Source organism: Megascapheus bottae, chromosome 15 (genome assembly GCF_031878675.1).
Source record: "Megascapheus bottae isolate mThoBot1 chromosome 15, mThoBot2.hap1, whole genome shotgun sequence".
In the NCBI taxonomy this organism is placed as follows: Eukaryota; Metazoa; Chordata; class Mammalia; order Rodentia; family Geomyidae; genus Megascapheus; species Megascapheus bottae.
The window spans coordinates 42108111-42125656 of NC_143523.1; the positions used below are offsets into that span (position 1 = coordinate 42108111).

The 17546-nt window shown below is 39.6% G+C and overlaps 1 protein-coding gene across 9 annotated transcripts in view; it reads right to left on the reverse strand.

Annotated features, from left to right (window-relative positions):
* Window positions 1–14726, reverse strand: part of Herc4 (HECT and RLD domain containing E3 ubiquitin protein ligase 4) — a 94287-nt gene extending 79561 nt beyond the window's left edge. For 6 of the 9 annotated variants that reach the window (XM_090346425.1, XM_090346424.1, XM_090346422.1 and 3 more), the window contains exons 1-3: window positions 12592–12799; window positions 11005–11035; window positions 10005–10308 (exon numbers count right to left, since the gene is read on the reverse strand). In XM_090346425.1, the coding sequence (XP_090202551.1) occupies window positions 10005–10230 (226 nt within the window). In that variant the 5' untranslated portion in view covers window positions 10231–10308; window positions 11005–11035; window positions 12592–12799. Of the gene's footprint in view, window positions 1–2203; window positions 2319–10004; window positions 10309–11004; window positions 11036–12591; window positions 12800–14704 lie in introns of those variants that run through there. The other 3 variants (XM_090346428.1, XM_090346427.1, XM_090346421.1) reach the window with 2 other exon arrangements.
* Window positions 14727–17546: the final 2820 nt, after the last annotated feature.

The following is a 17546-nucleotide window of genomic DNA, read 5'->3' on the forward strand; positions in this document are numbered from 1 at the left end:
TATATAAATATGTATCTATGACATAAAAACTCTCAGCTTAATTTTAATTATGTTCTAAAATCTATGTGCCAGTGATTACATATAGATTCCCTCTTGAATATTTGTTTGTTAAACATGATATCTGAAATATGACATAAAAAATCAGTGTTAATAAAATCTTTTAATATAAAAAAATTAAAAATAAATTTTATCTTCCATTGTCCGACTGCTTATTTCCACTGTGTCAATTTTAACCTTGGGCAAGTTATTTAATCTCTTGTAGTCTTAATTTTCCTCTCTTACAGAACTGAGCAAATATATTATTTGCAAGGCTACTTGTATGACTTTTGTATAATGCAAGGGATATAATGGTAGTTACTATAATTATTTTTAAATGCCAGTATTACTATTTGAAATATTTCATTAAGCTTATCTTCCAGAATATGGCTTATATTTTCTCACTACAAATTGCTATACCAATTTCTAAATATACATTTTCCTTCTATTCCCAACTGCAGACTTACTCGACTACCCAACTGATTATACAAATAAACCCATGGTTAGCTAGAGATAACACAAACCAGTCAACCTTTTACCTGATTACGCTTCAAGAATTATAGATTCATTACTGTTCAGATATGAAATCTATAGCTTACCAATTATTGGATCCAATAATATGTATGTGCTTTTAATGTTAAGACAGTATGTGGCTCAATTCCAATCAAGTAAAAATGTTAACATACCAAATATAAAGAGAAAATGCTTTATCAGGAAAAGGGGACAGCACTGGAATTTGACATTAGGGTTTCACACTTGCTAGGCAGATGCTGTGCCAACTGAGCTACACTTACAGCCTTTTTGCACTATTTTTGAGATACAGTCTACAAAACTCACTGCCTGAACTGTCCTTGAACCAGGCTCATCTCATCTTTAACTCCTAAGTAGTTAGGATTACAGTTCTGAGCCACCAGCATCCAGTGAAGAAAAAAAAGTTTGTTTTGTTTTTTTTTCCTGCGCTTACATGAGGGCTTAAATCTACAGCCCCATGACCCAAAAAAAAAAAAAAAAATAAGTCGTGTAAAAGCTGAAAGCATAACTTAAGTGGTAGAACGTTTACAATGCAAGTACAAGGCTCCAAGTTCAAACCACAGTAAAATCATTGTTCTTGTTTTGTTTTTCCCCTTTGGGCTTGAACTCTGGGCCTGGGCGCTGTCCCTTAGCTCTCCAGCTAATGGACAGTACTCTACCAACTCTGAGCCATAGTGCCACTTCCAGGTTTCTGGTGGTTAATTGGAGAATAAGTGTCTCACGGACATGGAAGTTAGCTTTGAACCTCCATCTTCAGATCTCATCCTGAGTAGCCGGGATTACAGGCATAGGCCACCGGCACCTGGCTCCATCATAAAATTTTGTTGTTGTTGTTGCCAGTCCTGGGCTTGAGCTCAGGGCCTGAGCACTGTCCTTGGACTTTCTCAAGAAGAGATATCTACCACCTGAGCCTCAGCACCACTTATGGCTTTTTTCTATATATGTGGTACTGAGGAATCGAACCCAGTGCATGCTAGGCAAGCACTCTACTACTAAGCTAAACTCTTGGCCTGAATTTTTTTTTTTTTATAAAACATTAAACCAATGAATCCCAGAAAAAAGATGCATATACCTTCATTTATAATACAATTAATTCAAGTTCTAATATTAGCCATAAAAACAACCTTACTATGGACTTGTGATATTAGCACAGAATGGAAGTTAAGACAGCAGATATAATATGATGTAAAAAAGAAATGAGGAAAAAACTATGTTACCATAATAAGTTTTATTTATTCTTGGTCTGGGGTGCATCTCAGCATCAGAGTACCTATTTAGCATATGCTTATGGCCCTGGGTTTGATCCCCAGGGCCACAAAATTATATTATATATGTATATTATATATAATTAAGCTTTGAAATGATTATTCTTTTACCACACAAGGTTATAATAAAATACAAAAGTGGCATAACAATATATTGGTAAAATGCTACTTTGCTTCAATATGACACCCAATAGAATGGCAAGGAAACAACTGTGCAGAGGTATTTGATCTGCTTCAAATAGAAGACATTACTGTAAGTAATACTAAATATAAGCACAATTTAGGGATGAAGCAAGAGACTGGTTGGCTTAAATTTTCAGATTCAATTTATAGCTGTTCACCAGTCACCTATGGTTTGACAAGTTACTTACCAACTTGTGCTGCCATTTCTCCGCAAATCTATCCCCTAAGATGAGGGTAATTCTTGCAAACTGTGTCACAAGGATTTTGAAAGGAACCATGAGTTATTGTGTAATGCTCTGGAAATTCCTCAGATGTACGGTCCTACACAAAGTAAAGTATTATTATACATCTCTCTAACAGTAGCATCTGCATTGATCTTTTTCCCCCTTCATTTGACATTGTGAATCAACTTGGGCACTAGAGGTCTAACCCAGGTAATTACTTTTCAAGTAATATTGTGAGAAATATTATGAAAAGCAGGAGTTATAACACATAATGAACTTCTCTGGCCTTATATGTTTTGTATATAAGGCACAGGAAAATTTAGTATTTTTAAATCTGCTCTTCAGTGAGTATTTCATCTATTTATATATTTACTTTCCTATGCTACTTTTTAAATTTTCAACTCTACTGAAAGAAGTTCCTTCCAGACTTATACTTTATGAACAGAGAGAACAGGACAGAAGATGAAGAAGCAAGGACAAGCAATGTCCTTCTAATTCTAATTTCTGATATGTGATCAAAATGACTAATAGTAGAAATTATCATTTTGGGATAGAAGAAATATCAATGTTCATCATCTTCTAACTTCTATGAAAGTGCTGCAAATAAACAATAGATTTTTTTATTGGTGGCTTTACTAATTGTAATGCTTCCATTCAATAACACACACATGCACATATACACTACATATGTATGCATACATACACATACATAATTTTTTAGCTTGTTTTGACAAAAAGTACAAAGCTTTTAGTCTTTATGTTGTTCTTAAAATGTTTTGAAGTTCATGTGTAAGGCAAGGGGGATACAAAACATGGTGTCTTAACTATAACAGCAGCTATAAAACAACACTTTTGTAAAATTTAATTTTTTATTAAAAACTTGGAATTATATTAAAATGCTGAAACTAGTTTCTTCCCAGGCGAATAAACATGCTGCTTCTTCCTCAGTATATCAGGAAAAACATTTGGGAGATTGAAAGTAAACATTTGGCCAGGTACCAGTGGCTCACACCTTTAATCATAACTACTAAGAATCTGTGGCTCTCAGTTCAAATCCAGCCCCGGCAGCTAAATCCAAAAGACTGTTATATACAATTAACTAGCAAAAAGCTAGAAGTGCAGATGTGGCTCCAGTGATAAGGGCATCAGCCTTGAACAGAAAGAAAAGGCCCTAGAGTTTAAGTCCCAGCAGAGGGAAAGAGGGAAGGAGGGAAATAAGGAAGTGTCCCAACGTCTACTTCCCTTGTATCTTGTTTTTACACTTGCAATAGTAGGATCTGAACATAGGACCTTGTGCTTGCCTAGCAAGCTTTCTATCATTAAGCCATACCTTCAGCCCTTTTGGCTTCATTTACCTTTCACTTATGGTATCCACAGATTGCAATTCTCTGCCTGCCTCTGATGTAGCATGCATGTCCAATTATATCCAGCTTATTTCTGAAATAGGGTCATGCTATTTTGTTTTGATCTTCATGGTGCTTGAACTCAGGACCTGGACACTATCCCTAAGCTCTTTTGTTTAAGGCTCTACCCTTTGAGCCACAGCTCCACTTTTAGTTTTAGAGTGGTTAATTGGAAAAGCCTCACATGAACCAGGAGCACAGCCTAGTGGGAGAGTGATTGCCTAGCACGCATGAAACCCTCGGTTCGATTCCTCGGTACCACATACATAGAAAAGGCTGGAAGTGGTGCTGTGGTTGAAGTGGTAGAGCGCTAGACTTGAGAAAGCCCAAGTATTGTGCCTAGGCCCTGAATCCAAGCCGTAGGACGGGCAAAAACAGAGTCTCATGTTTAGCTAGCATGCATGTATCAAGTCCTAGGTTCAATTCCTCAGTACCACATCAACAATAAAAAGCCACAAGTGGCACTATGGCCCAAGTGGTAGAGTGCTAGCCTTGAGCAAAAAAAGCTCAGGGACAGTGCCCAGGGCTCCAGTTCAACCCCCAGGACTGCCGCCCCCCCCCCCCCAGCCCAGGTTGGACTCATGATCCTCCAGCTCTTAGCCTCCTGAGTAGCTAGGATAATAGACTTGAGCTACCAGTGACCAGCTTTGCTAGCTTTTTATTTATCTTCCAGGGCTGATTTCAAACTGTAACCCCTCCACCTCAGCCACAAAGCTGAGATTACAGGGATGTACCACAATACCTAGCTCTGTTAAGTCTCTTAAATTCAGTTTTATCATCTGTAAAATGGAGGCTTATTATATTTACCTTAGCTATCACACAATACTGCTCTGAGGACTAAACAGAGTATTTGAAAACAAACAAAAAATATTGTAACCCACAAAGCTATTTAAAAACTTAACAGACTTACAGCTGATTGGGCCAGGAGCCTAGCGTAATTAGGTAGAGTGCTCACCTACCATGCACAAAGCCCTGGGATCGATTCCTCAGTGCCACATACACAGAAAAAGCCAGAAGTGATGCTGTGGCTCAAGTGGCAGAGCACTAGCCTTGAGCAAAATGTGTCCAAGGACAGTGCCCAGGCCCTGAGTTCAAGCCCAAGGACTGGCCAAAAAAAAAAAAAAAAAAAAAAAAGCATTATAGTTCATTATTTACAAATTATGGTCATAAAATAGTATTATTTCTGACATGAAACAAATCAAACACATGCAAAATATTAATTTAGGACTCCCAACACCAACTTATAACTATGACTGGATATTTAGTCAATAAACTTGTCAATAGTAGTACACTTCCTATAGATTATTTTCAAATGTTCAGAAGTAAATCTGTAGTTATAAAAATTTAATAATTCATTTAAATGGACTCATAAAGCATACTGAAGATTCAATGTTATTTCCTTGTCACCTATAAATTAAGAAATGTAGACACTAGTTTTAAAAAGTTTTTTTCGCTTTGCCAGTGGCTCATACCTATAATCCTAGCTACTCAGGTAGCTGAGATATGAGGACTACAGTTAGAAGCCAACTTGAACAGCAAAATCCCTGAGATACTTACTCAACTAACCAGCAAAAGGCTGGAAGTGGAGCTGTGGCTTAAATGGTAGGGCACTAACCTTGAGCAAAAAAAGCTCAAAGACAGCACCTATGACTGACATTCAAACCCCAGCAATGCCACCAGAAAAAAAAATTTTAAGTGCTTACACAGCAAAAAATACATCAAAGTAAAATAGACACTAATTTCTCTGAAAATATTTCAGAAAGAACTAACAGAGACAGCCTATCTGTACAAGAAAACAAAGAAGAATGTGGACTTAATCAGCTAAACTTCCAAAATGGTCCCAAGAATGTCAAGAATGGAAACACTTCCAATAGGCAACAGGCAAAATTTACTATATAGTACAAGGCCAGGTCCTCCAGTGAATTATCATGATTCAATGCCTCTAGCTCAGACCTATAATCCTAACTAGAGCTGAGAATTCAAGTTCAAAAGCTGTAAGTACAGGCAGATATATCCAAGAGACTTTGTCTTCAAATAACCTGAACAGGGTTGTGGAGACAAAGACAGAGGCAGGGAGACAGGGAGTCATACATATACATATACATATACATATACATATACATATACATATACATATACATATACGTACACACACAGAGCAGAAATATGATTCAAATGGCAGAGTGCCAGGAGTACAAACTCATGCCTATATATTAATCCTAGCTATGGCTGGGCACAGTAGCTCAAGCCTGTAATCCTAGCTACTCAAGATCAAGGTTCAAAGCTAGCTGGGGGACAAAAAGACCAGACTCTTATCTCCAATTAACCTTTAGAAAACTGGAAGTGGCACTGTTCAGTGGTAGAGCACTAGCCTTTAGCTGGAAAGCTCAGGGATACCTCCCAGGCCGAGTTCAAGCCCCACCAGTCACACTCACTCACACCAGACTCACACAGACTCAGACACACACACACACACACACACACACACACACACACACACACACACACACACATCCTAGCTACTCAGAAGGCTGAGATCTGAGGATCATGGTTCAAAGCCAGTACAGGCAGGAAAATTCATGAAACTCTTATTTTCAATTAACCATCCCCCCCTTAAAAAAAAAAAAAACCATAGAAGTGGAGCTGTGGCCCAAGTGGTAGAACCATAGCAAAAAACACTCAGGGACAGCACCCAGGCCCTGAGTTCAAGCCCCAGGGCAGGTATAACCACACAAACATTATCATTATTCAATCAAGCACATTAAATTGAGTGAGGTTAAAGATGAAGATCCTAGTTTTTCCTTCTTCTCAGTATCATTGAACACAGACTTCTGATAATGAAAGATTTTCCTCAGGATCAAGAACACAAACATACACATACATACAGATATAAAAAATAAGCAATCGGGGCCGGGAGTTTGGCCTAGTGGTTGTGTGTTTGCCTAGCATGCATGAAGACCCAGGTTTGATTTCTTGGTACCTCACACATAGAAAAAAAGCCAGAAGTTGTGCTAAGGCTCAAGTAGTAGAGCTCTAGCTTGAGAAAGTCCAAGGACAGTGCTCAGGCCCTGAGCTCAAGCCCAGGACTGGCAAAAAAAAAAAAAAAAAAAAAAGTAAGCAATCATCTGCAAACTTATTTCCTGGAGATTTACGCGATTACTGACAGAATGCTTAAAATTAAACCATTATTTTTACCAAGAAATCTTCCTTAAGTTCCACAATGACATTTCCCATTATTTAATTTTCTAGCTTCAAAGTTTACAGGATACATCGTATCAAATTTCAGTTCTTTCCAATTGTTCCCCTTGTATCTTATTTCCCAACCCAAAATATAAACTTTTGAGACTTTTTTTCATTTTCCTATTCCATAGACTTCATACTTTAGTCAAATCCCTAAAAAGAGACTCTAAAAGAAAAAACATACTCTTCTCAACTTTAGTAAGCAATGCTTCCAGGATCACAATGTAATTCTCACAATGTTAACAAGACCACTGTTAACAAGACCACAAAGAGGCTAATTAGGTTTTTTTAGGATCTAACTTATAGAGTTAAAAGCTATTTCAAAGCCAGGTACTGGTAGCTTGCTTATAATCCCTAGCTACTCAGGAGGCTGATCTTAGTTCAAAGCCAGCCTGGACCAGAAAGTCTGTCAGACTTATCTTCAATTAACTACAAAAAAGCAGAAGTAAAGCGATGGCTCAACTGGTAAAGCCCTAGCCCTGAGCAAAAAACTCAAGGATAGTGGTGGGCCATGAATTCAAGCCCCAGAACTAGCATTATGAACAAGAAAAAAAATGAAAAAAGAAAAAAGCTATTAAAGTAGTCGTGCCATTACAGTCAGTATACTGGCAATTTCTATGTGCTGGCTTTTTACTCTTTACTTGATCTTCCTTTCAAAAGCAATTTGCAGAGATGATTGGTCTACAGGGCAGGTTATATACAAAGGAAAGAGATAAAAACCTCACCTGGGGCCTCACCTCAGAGTTTGGCCTAGTGGTAGAGTGCTTGCCTAGCATGTAGGAAGACCCAGGATTGATTCCTTGATACCACATACATAGAAAATAGCCAGAAGTGGTGCTAGGGCACAAGTGGTAGAGCTCTAGCCTTGAGAAAGTCCAAGGACAGTGCTCAGTCCCTGAGCTCAAGCACAGGAGTGGCAAAGAAAAAAAAAAAAAAAACTGAAGCAAAATTCAAAGCCTAAGCAAAAATGTAAAGACCCATGGGACTCTAATGTAAAAAACAGTAAACAAGGGACAGGAGGAGTATGGTCTACTGATAAAGAGTGCCTGCCTAACATGCACAAAGCTCTGCATTCAAATCCTTGGTACCACATATACAGAAAAAGCCAGAAGTGGTGTTGTGGCACAAGTGGCAAAGCGCTAGCCTTCAGCAAAAGTGCTCAATGACAGTACCCAGATCCTGAGTTCAAGCCCCAGGACTTGAAAAAAAAAAAAGATAACAAATATATTAGCATTACAACAACCTCAATGACTAGGATTATAAAAAAAATCTAGTAAGTTCCATAAACTATTCTTTGAAGTGAAGTACAAGGAAGCTATTTGACTTATAAAATAATTAAACATATTGCATCATTATCACTCATCCAATAAAAAGTTATAAATTAAGGAAGAAGAGAGTAAGACCCTAATTTCAAAAGATATGAATTCTACAGTATTTGCCAATTAGAAAAAAAAGGTAACAAGATGCACAAAAGATGGAACACTTCAATTTAACACCTATTTCATATCTCTTAAAAGTAGACTAATAGTAGAAACTACTTATATAATAAACTGATAAAGAAAAACAGTTGCTACAGGAAATACTTAACTACCATTACTAAAGTTAAAAGAAACTCCATACCACTGTGGTCTTAACCTGGATTTACTAATTAATATGGTAATTTTTAGTTAACTGAAATAAACAGCAGTATTCCTGTTAGTATTTAAATTTAAAATGTAACATATAGGAAAATACATGAAACATAACCAAATTCTTCAAAATTTTTACTATCTGAAAATTTTATTTTGCTTATTATAACCACTGCTTACAAAACCCACATTCAAAAAACTCTTTTATAGCTACCAGTGATGGTCAAAAATAAAATAGAGAAATAAAAGACATTTCCAAGTAAACAAAATTGTATTATCTAAAATGTATAAAAGTAAAAAGGGCCGGGAGTTTGGCCTAGTGGTAGAATGCTTGCCTAGCATGCAGGAAGACCCGGGTTTGATTCCTTGGTACCACATAGAAAAAAAAGCCAGAACTGGTGCTGAGGTTCAAGTGGTAGAGCTTGAGCCTTGAGAAAGTCCAAAGACAGTGCTCAGGCCCTGAGCTCAATCCCAGGACTGGCAAAAAAAAAAAAAAAAAAAAAGTAAAGAAATCAAAATATATTTTAGGCTGGTGGCTCATGCCTGTAATCCTAGCTACTCAGGAGGCTGAAATCTTGAGGATCACAATTTAAAGCCAGCCTGGGCATGGACGGCCAAGACGCTTATCTTAATCACCAGAAAACCTGAAGTGACACTATGCCTCAAGTGGTAGAGCGACAGCCTTGGGCAAAGTGCTCAAGGACAGTGCCCAGGCCCTGAGTTCAAGCCCCAAGACTAAAAAAAAAAAAAAAAAGAATATATTGTGTATATGTTTTATATACATTATATACAATATATAATATATAAAATACACATATATATATAGTAGGTAACTGGGTAACTGAAAAGAGTGCTTTCATCTTAGCCCCCCTTCCCCACTGAACAGAAACATCAGAATAAACCAGGAATTTAAAAGTTGTCCAAAGTGGCTGAAATTAAAAGATATTCTCTATGTCTTTACAGTCAAAGAATATCAATGAATATCACAGAAGGCTGGTATTCTCCATTGTTTTACAATGTCACACAATAAGGAAATATAAGTGGTAAATTTGGTTTTTTATTTTGTAAGACAAAGTGCTAAAAGCATGAAAATGTTAATAGTATGTTTAACTTGTACTTTGTGTGTTTTTTTGGTGGGCCATGGGGCTTGAATTTGGTCTGGGCACTGTCCCTGAGCTCTTCAGCTCAAGGCTACCACTGTACCCTCAGGCCAAGCCCCACTTCTCTTTTTCTAGAGGTTAATTGGAGATAAGAGTCTCATGTCCTTCAGTGCCCGGGCTGGCTTTCAACCTTGATCCTCAGATCTCAGCCTCCTGAGTAGCTAGGATTACAGGCGTGAGCCACCACGCCCAGCTCATACTTGGTTTTTAAAAGCATGGTAAAGCATGTAGGTTTATGTGCTCAAAACTATATATTATTTCAAATTTTTAAGTAACTTATTTCAAATTTTAAAATGTAACTATTATAAATGACAAAATAATTTTTTTAACTTACCTGGTTTCTTCCGGGATTTTTCATGGCCTAGCTGTCCTAGATCATTACATCCACATGTGTACACAGTTCCATCATCCAGAACGAAGACAGTATGTCTCAGTCCACATCCTACATCTCGGATTTTTTTATTTATAAAAAAGTCACTTTTTCTGGGCTCTAGTACAATTTCTTCATCAATTCCACCCAAACCTAGTTGTCCAAAAGATGCATTTCCCCAGCACAACATGCTTGTAATTATTTTGGTCTTCCAGTTTCAATAAGAAACTCCCTTCTGAAACTCTGGGAAGTTGGAAGTACCCTATGTCTGAGGAGATAGAAAAAAAGTTAACATGACTTCAAAGAAAACCTGATGCACAACTGCTCTTTCATCAAGGCTAGGCTACAGTAATTACTATACAGTAAGCATTAAATATATTTATAAGATGCCACCATAAGTATTATTCAACCTCAGACATTAATCAGCTATATATTTTTTAAATGTATCACATGCAGCTGTTTAGGAAAAAATAAATCAATTTCCACAATTCTTTGCAAAACTTAAAACATAGTAACTAGTTTGACTTGTTACCTTATGATAGACAATATATAAAACTAATGGAAACAAATACCTGAATGGAATTAGTGTTGAATTTTTGTTTTCTTTAAAAAATGTCAATAGGAGTAGATTTTTTTTTTCTTCTTTTCAATTCCTGGGGTTGAACTCTCAGGGCCTGATCAGGGTCCCCAAGATTTTGTGCTCAAGACTAGTGCTATACCACTTGAGCAACTGTTTTGGTAGTTTACTGAAGATTTTGAGTCTCACAGACTTTCCTGCCTGGACTGTATTTGAACGGAGACCTTCAGATCTTAACCTAGTGAGTAGCTAGGATCACAGGCATAAGCCACAGGAATCAGGTCAGAAAAATTTTCCAATACTGAAAAACATGTACAATCAACTGCAGAAATACAACCTTGCAATCTCCCTTCACTCCTAATTTAATTAAACAATTTTAATACCTACCTCCACATCAACAAAAAACTGAAGTTCTTATCTGTAACAGAAATGAAACCAATTATGGAAAATTGTATTCATTCCTCACAATTTAAAACTTTTCTAATTATTCATACTAATAGGGAACATAGGAAATTGAGATTTCTTTTTCTGTGCATTTTGATAGGTTTCATTATGAGATAGTCATACATGTACTTTTATCATGCTCAACCCCTTCCCATCTGTTAAACTATATTAAAATATCGTATTTTAATTCAAAATACTAACATCCCCAGTTCTCAATTTTAAAACTAAATCAGTGAGATTTAAATGCAGTTTAAATATCAAGATTCTCCTCTAAGTAATCTATATCTATATTTCTGGGATAACTATTGAGAAATGGGGGGAGGGCAGGAAGAGGAATGCTAAAAATCCCAGGAGTGCTGGTTTTTCAGGAATTGGAGTGGGGGCAGGGATATTGATAGTTCCAGTGGTGAAAGCGGTAGAACTTTCCAGTACACTGAACAGTGCTTCCGTTTGTAAAGACTTAAATAACAGGAGTCCTCTTCATTTAATCCTCTACAGACTTCCAAAAACACACTGCACGGTTTGGGAAAACACCAACCAAAAAAAAAAAAAGAAAAGAAAAGAAAACCTAAGCGAGTAAGTAGCACATGGAACCCACCGAAGTTTCAGGATCCAATTTCCCTTCATTTCGGCTACCCCAGTGCTGCAGGACCGATGTCCCATACCACTAGACCCATCCATGAATAGGAAGCTTGTTTTCGTTATTGGAGGGGGAAACCTCAGTCCCCGATAGTTTTTCTACATTGTCTTTCCCTATTTTAAAAAGCGGGTGTGGGGAGGAAGGGAGGACAGGAGAACTATCTCGGATCTCAGCGTGGTAGGCTGAGCCACTTTATTTCTTTTTTTAAAAGAAGTCAGAAGGGGGTAGTGGAAAGTCGTCCTCTCGCCAGCAACAGGTAGGAGGAGAAGCAATTTAAGTCCCCTGAACCCGCACCCCATAGCAGCTCCGGTGCGGGACCTGGGGGGTGGGGGGGGAATGGCCCGCACACATTAGCTCACACCCGGCCGCGCGGGCCGACCCAGCCAAGTCAGCCCGCAGCTGCCCGCACGCACGCACGCAGGAAGAGGCTAGCCGGGCGGGGCTGGGCTGGGCTCCCGGCGGCCTCAGGCCCCCAGCGAGGCCCTTCCTCAGGGACCCGCGGCCATCCAGGGGCGGAGGTGGGGGGGGACGAGAGGGTGAGAGAGCCCACGACCCTGCCTTCGCCACCCCCGCCCCTCACCCCAAAGCAAGCGCCCCGGGCCGGCCCGTCCTGCCGGGGGGGGGGGTCCCACGCCCCCCCATCACCGCGACCACCGCCACCGCCGCCCACCCGGGACGACGACTCCGCCGGCCCAGGAGAGCCCGGACAGCCGTCGCTCCCCCGGCAGCCGGGCTCCGCGGCCGCGCAGACAAGGTCCCTTCCACCCCCCCGGGACTCCGCCTTCCGTCAGCACCAGAGACCACCGGGGCTGCTCGCTACCCCGGTCGGGGCCGCCGCCTCTCTCCCCACCGCCACCCCACCCCCCTACTCCGCCCCTGTGAAACTTTACCGGGTGCCTCCGAGAAAAGCCGCCGCCGCCGCCGCCGCCACTCTCCAGTCCAGAGACAGCCCGTCAGCGGACCCGGATGGAGCGGGAGGGGAGGACAGGGAAGCGAGCGGGGTGGAGAGAGAGCACGAGGGGTGGAGAAGTTGAGGGAAGAGGCAAACGAGAAGGGAGAGGGGGAGGTGACTTCGGGGAAGGGGGAAGGGGAAGGGTTGGCCGGAAGTGAACCGCGTTACTCGCGCCCGAGCCCGCCCACTTCCGGTATGCGCGCAGGCGCAGGAATCCACCCGAGGGACGGGGACCCCGCGCCTGCGCGGTGGGCAGCTCTGGGCTGCTTTGGGAGTTTTGCCAGCAGCCACCTACGGAAATTGGCTTTTGTGGGGCGGGGGGGAAAAAGGCCCCAGCAAAATACTGTCAACCAAACTGTCAATATGTTTTTAACCTCGCATTGGGTCCCCCAAGGACCACTGAATGAAAAAAAAAATCTCTTCGGGTTATTTTTGGGGGTAGGTGGGGGTAAGTGTTCAGTTTTCTGCTAAGTTTCTAGTCTATAGGGTTTTTTTTTTTTCTGCCTTTCCCAAGAATTCGAAGAAGCAGTTGAAGCTAATCAAGTAGAAAAATAAAGACAGATAACCTTTCCTATTGATAACAGTGGCTTATTAAATAACATCATGGGCTCAGGTTCCCGGTAGCAGTGGGCTCACCACACTTTCTACCATCTACCTGGAATATATATAGCCTATGTGCCAGGTCCTTATTCAATCAAAGAATAGAGAAAATGGCTAGAGCCTGCGCTTCATAAAAACAAAGTTCAGGTTTCACAGGCCTAGCTTTAACATCTTAACCAAACTCATTTACCCCACTCCCCATTAGGCCAAGGTGTTAGGGTGAAGAAGATTTATTCTGTAACAATGGTGAAGCAGCTTCCTGAAAGACCCTCTGTTATTTATTTAGTTTTGTATACTTGTAATATATTATTTCACCTTTCCCCAAAACTGTTATTAAATAGCATGAGTCACAATCTGTTAGCATATTAGAACACATTACTTAATATTACAGCGATATTTAACATTTCTAGAGATATTTCAGATCTAGAATACAATGTATCTGAAAATAATTGCTCAAGACCAATTATTACAGGACCAATATTTTATCACAAAGAAAAACAGTGAACACAAAATGTTTAACCAATAAGCAAAAATTCAGAGCTAAAAATAGTGAAATAATGCTGGAAGACTATCTTTTATTGTTGGTTTTGTTTTGTTTGTTTTTTTATTAAAGAATTTATTAACATTGATTTTTACATCATATTTCAAATGACATTTAACAAACAAGTATTCAAGAAGGGAATCTACATACAATCACTGGCACTTAGATTTTAGAACATAATTGAAATTAGGCTGAGGGTTTGTATGTCAGACACATATTATTCTATGTATTAAAACATTATGAGAAAGACTATCTTTAACACAAGTTCCTTGCTCCATTTTTCTTAGGGAGAAATGATTGAGAAAACCTGGTAGCCGACAATCTACTAGCATCTGTTTTGTAGAGGGAGGAGAAAAACCCGGAAGTCTCCTGCAGCTCCTTTAAATGATCTAGGGCTACATGATCCAGCAGATGTAGGCCCTTCCCAGCAAAAGACAACTATAAATATAACCCCCAAACTATTTAAAAGCCAAGAAACTTGGGTATTTAAGTATTAATTTAAGACCCACTTTGTTATGAAGCCCACTTATCCAGGCTTCCCTTGAAATAATCCTCAAACCTCAGAATTGCTGGAAGTAAAGGGTACTACAGTGCCAGGCTTTATTTTTCAACAGGTCCTAGCTATGTTTCCCTTAACACTATGGGTCCTTCTTTGTCAGTACCTGGGCTTACATGAGTGCCACAGTCTCTGGCTTAAGTTCTGCTACTGGAACCTAACCTAAACTTAAAGGTGAATATTGAGACTACAAGGAATTACACAATAAATTATGTTTATCATCTCCTGAAGTGTATATTTCAGATTAGGAAATTTCTATACTAGAGCATGTTTGAATAAGGGCATTCATTTCCTAGGCTGTTTTAACAAATTATACCACAACTTATATATCTTAACAGAAATTTATTGTCTCACAGTTCTGGAGGTCAAGTCTTGTTTCCAGAGGGAGAATTTATTTTCGATACTTCTCTCCTAGTTTTTGCTGCTTGACAGTAATCATTGGAAATTTTGTGGAAGTAGTATTCTAATCTCTGTTTCCATCTTGGTGTTTTCCTTTTGTGTCTAAGTCCAAATATCCCTCTTTCTATAAGGACATCAGTGATTGGGTTAGAGACCACTCTCAATCCATTATGAGCTCACCATAATTTGATTGCATATACAAAGACCTTATTTCCCAGTTAAGTGACCACAGGTCCCTGAGGGGAGGACTTTAATACATTTCCAGCCAATGTTGAGGGGTGTGTGGTAGCAACAAGCAGAGCTGGACTGACTCACTTTACAATTACTTCTTGCTCAACTCCTATGTTAATGATATGTCTCATCGGGTGGATATAGGATTCCAAGAGATAACACTGTACATTTTCACATTGTACCTGTAGTAGGGGTTTATACATGGCAGAGTTTTGCAAAAATCAGCTTTTACTAGCATATTACTAGTATTCTCTCCCCAAACTACAATTAGGGACACTACTAGACTATTTGGGGCAGAATTCATAGCACTAGAAAAAAAAAAAATAAGGCCAGACATGGTGGCTCACACCTGTAATCCTAGCTACTTAGGTGGCTGAGATCTGAACATCAAGGTTCAAAGCCAGCCCGGGCACAAAAGGACCTGAGACTCTTATTTCCAGTTAACCTACAGAAAACAGGAAGTGGGGTTTGGCTCAAGGGTAGACTGGTAGCCTTGAGCTGAAGAGGTCAGGGACAGCGCCCAGGCAGATTACAAGCCCCATGACCTCCCAAAAAAAAGAAAAAAGAAAAAAAAAAAACAGAACAAGAGCGAAGTATATTTAAAAGATAATTCTTAGGCTATTGCAAAAGATAACTAAAAAATTCATTCCTAGCTCAGTTTTAACCTTGCTTTCTTCTATTCAGCCAGGCTGCTGGATGAGCCTAATCTCACTTCATCAACATCTCAACCCACCAGGCTCCCTTACCTCCCTATCCAAAAACTACCCTCTCCATCCCTATCATGGCTGAGACCTGGAAGAATTCAGTCCAAAATCATTCCAGGCAATGCATTCTTCAAGACTCCATCTCTAAAATAACCAGCAAAAAGGTTGGAAGTGTAGCTTACACTGAATTCAAACATTGGTACTGGCAAAGATGTATAATGTACAAATATTTAAACAAGACTAAAAACTCCATAAGGGCAATTTCTCCAAATTCTGTCCAAACTCTCGGCCCCCTACAAACATTTTTAATAAATAAATAAATGTATTTGAAGAACCCAACTTTTCTTCTTAAAAATTATAATAATAGGGGCCGGAAGTTTGGCCTAGTGATAGAGTACTTGCCTAGCATGCACGAATACCGGGGTTCGATTCCTCCGTACCACATACATAGAAAAAAGCCGGAAGTGGTAGAGCTCTAGCCTTGAGAAAGTCCAAGGACAGTGCTCAGGCCCTGAGCCCAAGCCCAAGACTGGAAAAAAAATTATAATAAAAATATTTTTATAGGACATTTCACAGGTAAATTATTTAGCTATATTGTGTCACTTCCAATTTGTGTTCTAAAAAATTAAGATATGTGGGTCATGATGGTATACTTTCCATTTGAAATTCTAGGTGGACATGAAATTTGCAGAGGAATACTATACTTAATCCTTTAACAACAGTTTATAAGTATTCTTCCATTCTAATTTTTCTGAAATCTTAATGTGACTTGTACCTACCTCTAGATTGCCCTTAAGGAAAACTGGTAACCTGTCGGGTAACATAGTTTGGAAAACTTTGAGAATGAAAGACCAACATTTTGTACATAACTTCTTCCTATGAGTAATTTTTTAGCTTGAAATGTGGGTAATTAGTTAAGTGTATTTAATTCTACCAAGTTCATTCTCTTCTCATGGACTTCACTGTTCTTACCTTCAGTACTCTTTCCCCATTCATCCTTTCTCCACCTTATATTTCCTTCTTGCTTTTATTTATTTATTTATTTATTTATATTTATTTTTTGTGGGTCTTAGGGCTTGAAGAGGGCCTGGCTTGGGCGCTGTACCTGAGCTCTTCAGCTACCACCCTATCCTTGAGCCAAGCCCCACTTGCCCTTTTCTAGAGGTTAATTGGAGATAAGAGTCTCAGGTTCTTTTGTGCCTGGGCTGGCTTTGAACCTTGATCCTCAGAGCTCAGCCTCCTGAGTAGGTAGGATACAGGCGAGAACCACTGCACCGGCATTTTTTTTTTAATGCTAGGGTTTGAACTTAGAGACTCGTGCTTGTCAGGTTGACATAATCATATTTGAATCATGCCCTAGGCCCTTCTTTCTTGCCTTCTCCTCCTTCCTCCTGCTTATCCTCTACTGCCTTCTCCTCCCTGCTTTTTCTCCATCCTGTTCCTCTTTGTTGTGCTGTTTTTGCCAGTCCTGGGGCTTGCACTGTCCTTGGGCTTTCTCAAGGCCTAGAGCTCTACCACTTGAGGCACAGCACCACTTCTGACCTTTTCTATTTATGTGGTACCAAGGAATTGAACCTGGGTCTTTGTGCATTTAGGCAAGCACTCTTACCATGAGGCCAAACTCCCTCATCCCTCCCCCTCCCCCCTGCTTTTTGAGAGGGTATTGCTTTGTAGCTCAAGCTTGCCCTTATCTTCCCAACTCAGCATTCCAAGTGCTGGGAGTGGACCACCAATACTGGCTGCTGTTTTCTTCTGTTTTGAAAACAGAAATAGTTTTAAGGATTTCTAGACAAAACCACTTGATTCAGCAAACGTTTGTGGACCATAGACTCAGTAACTCTGTTAAAAGATTCTGGATAATA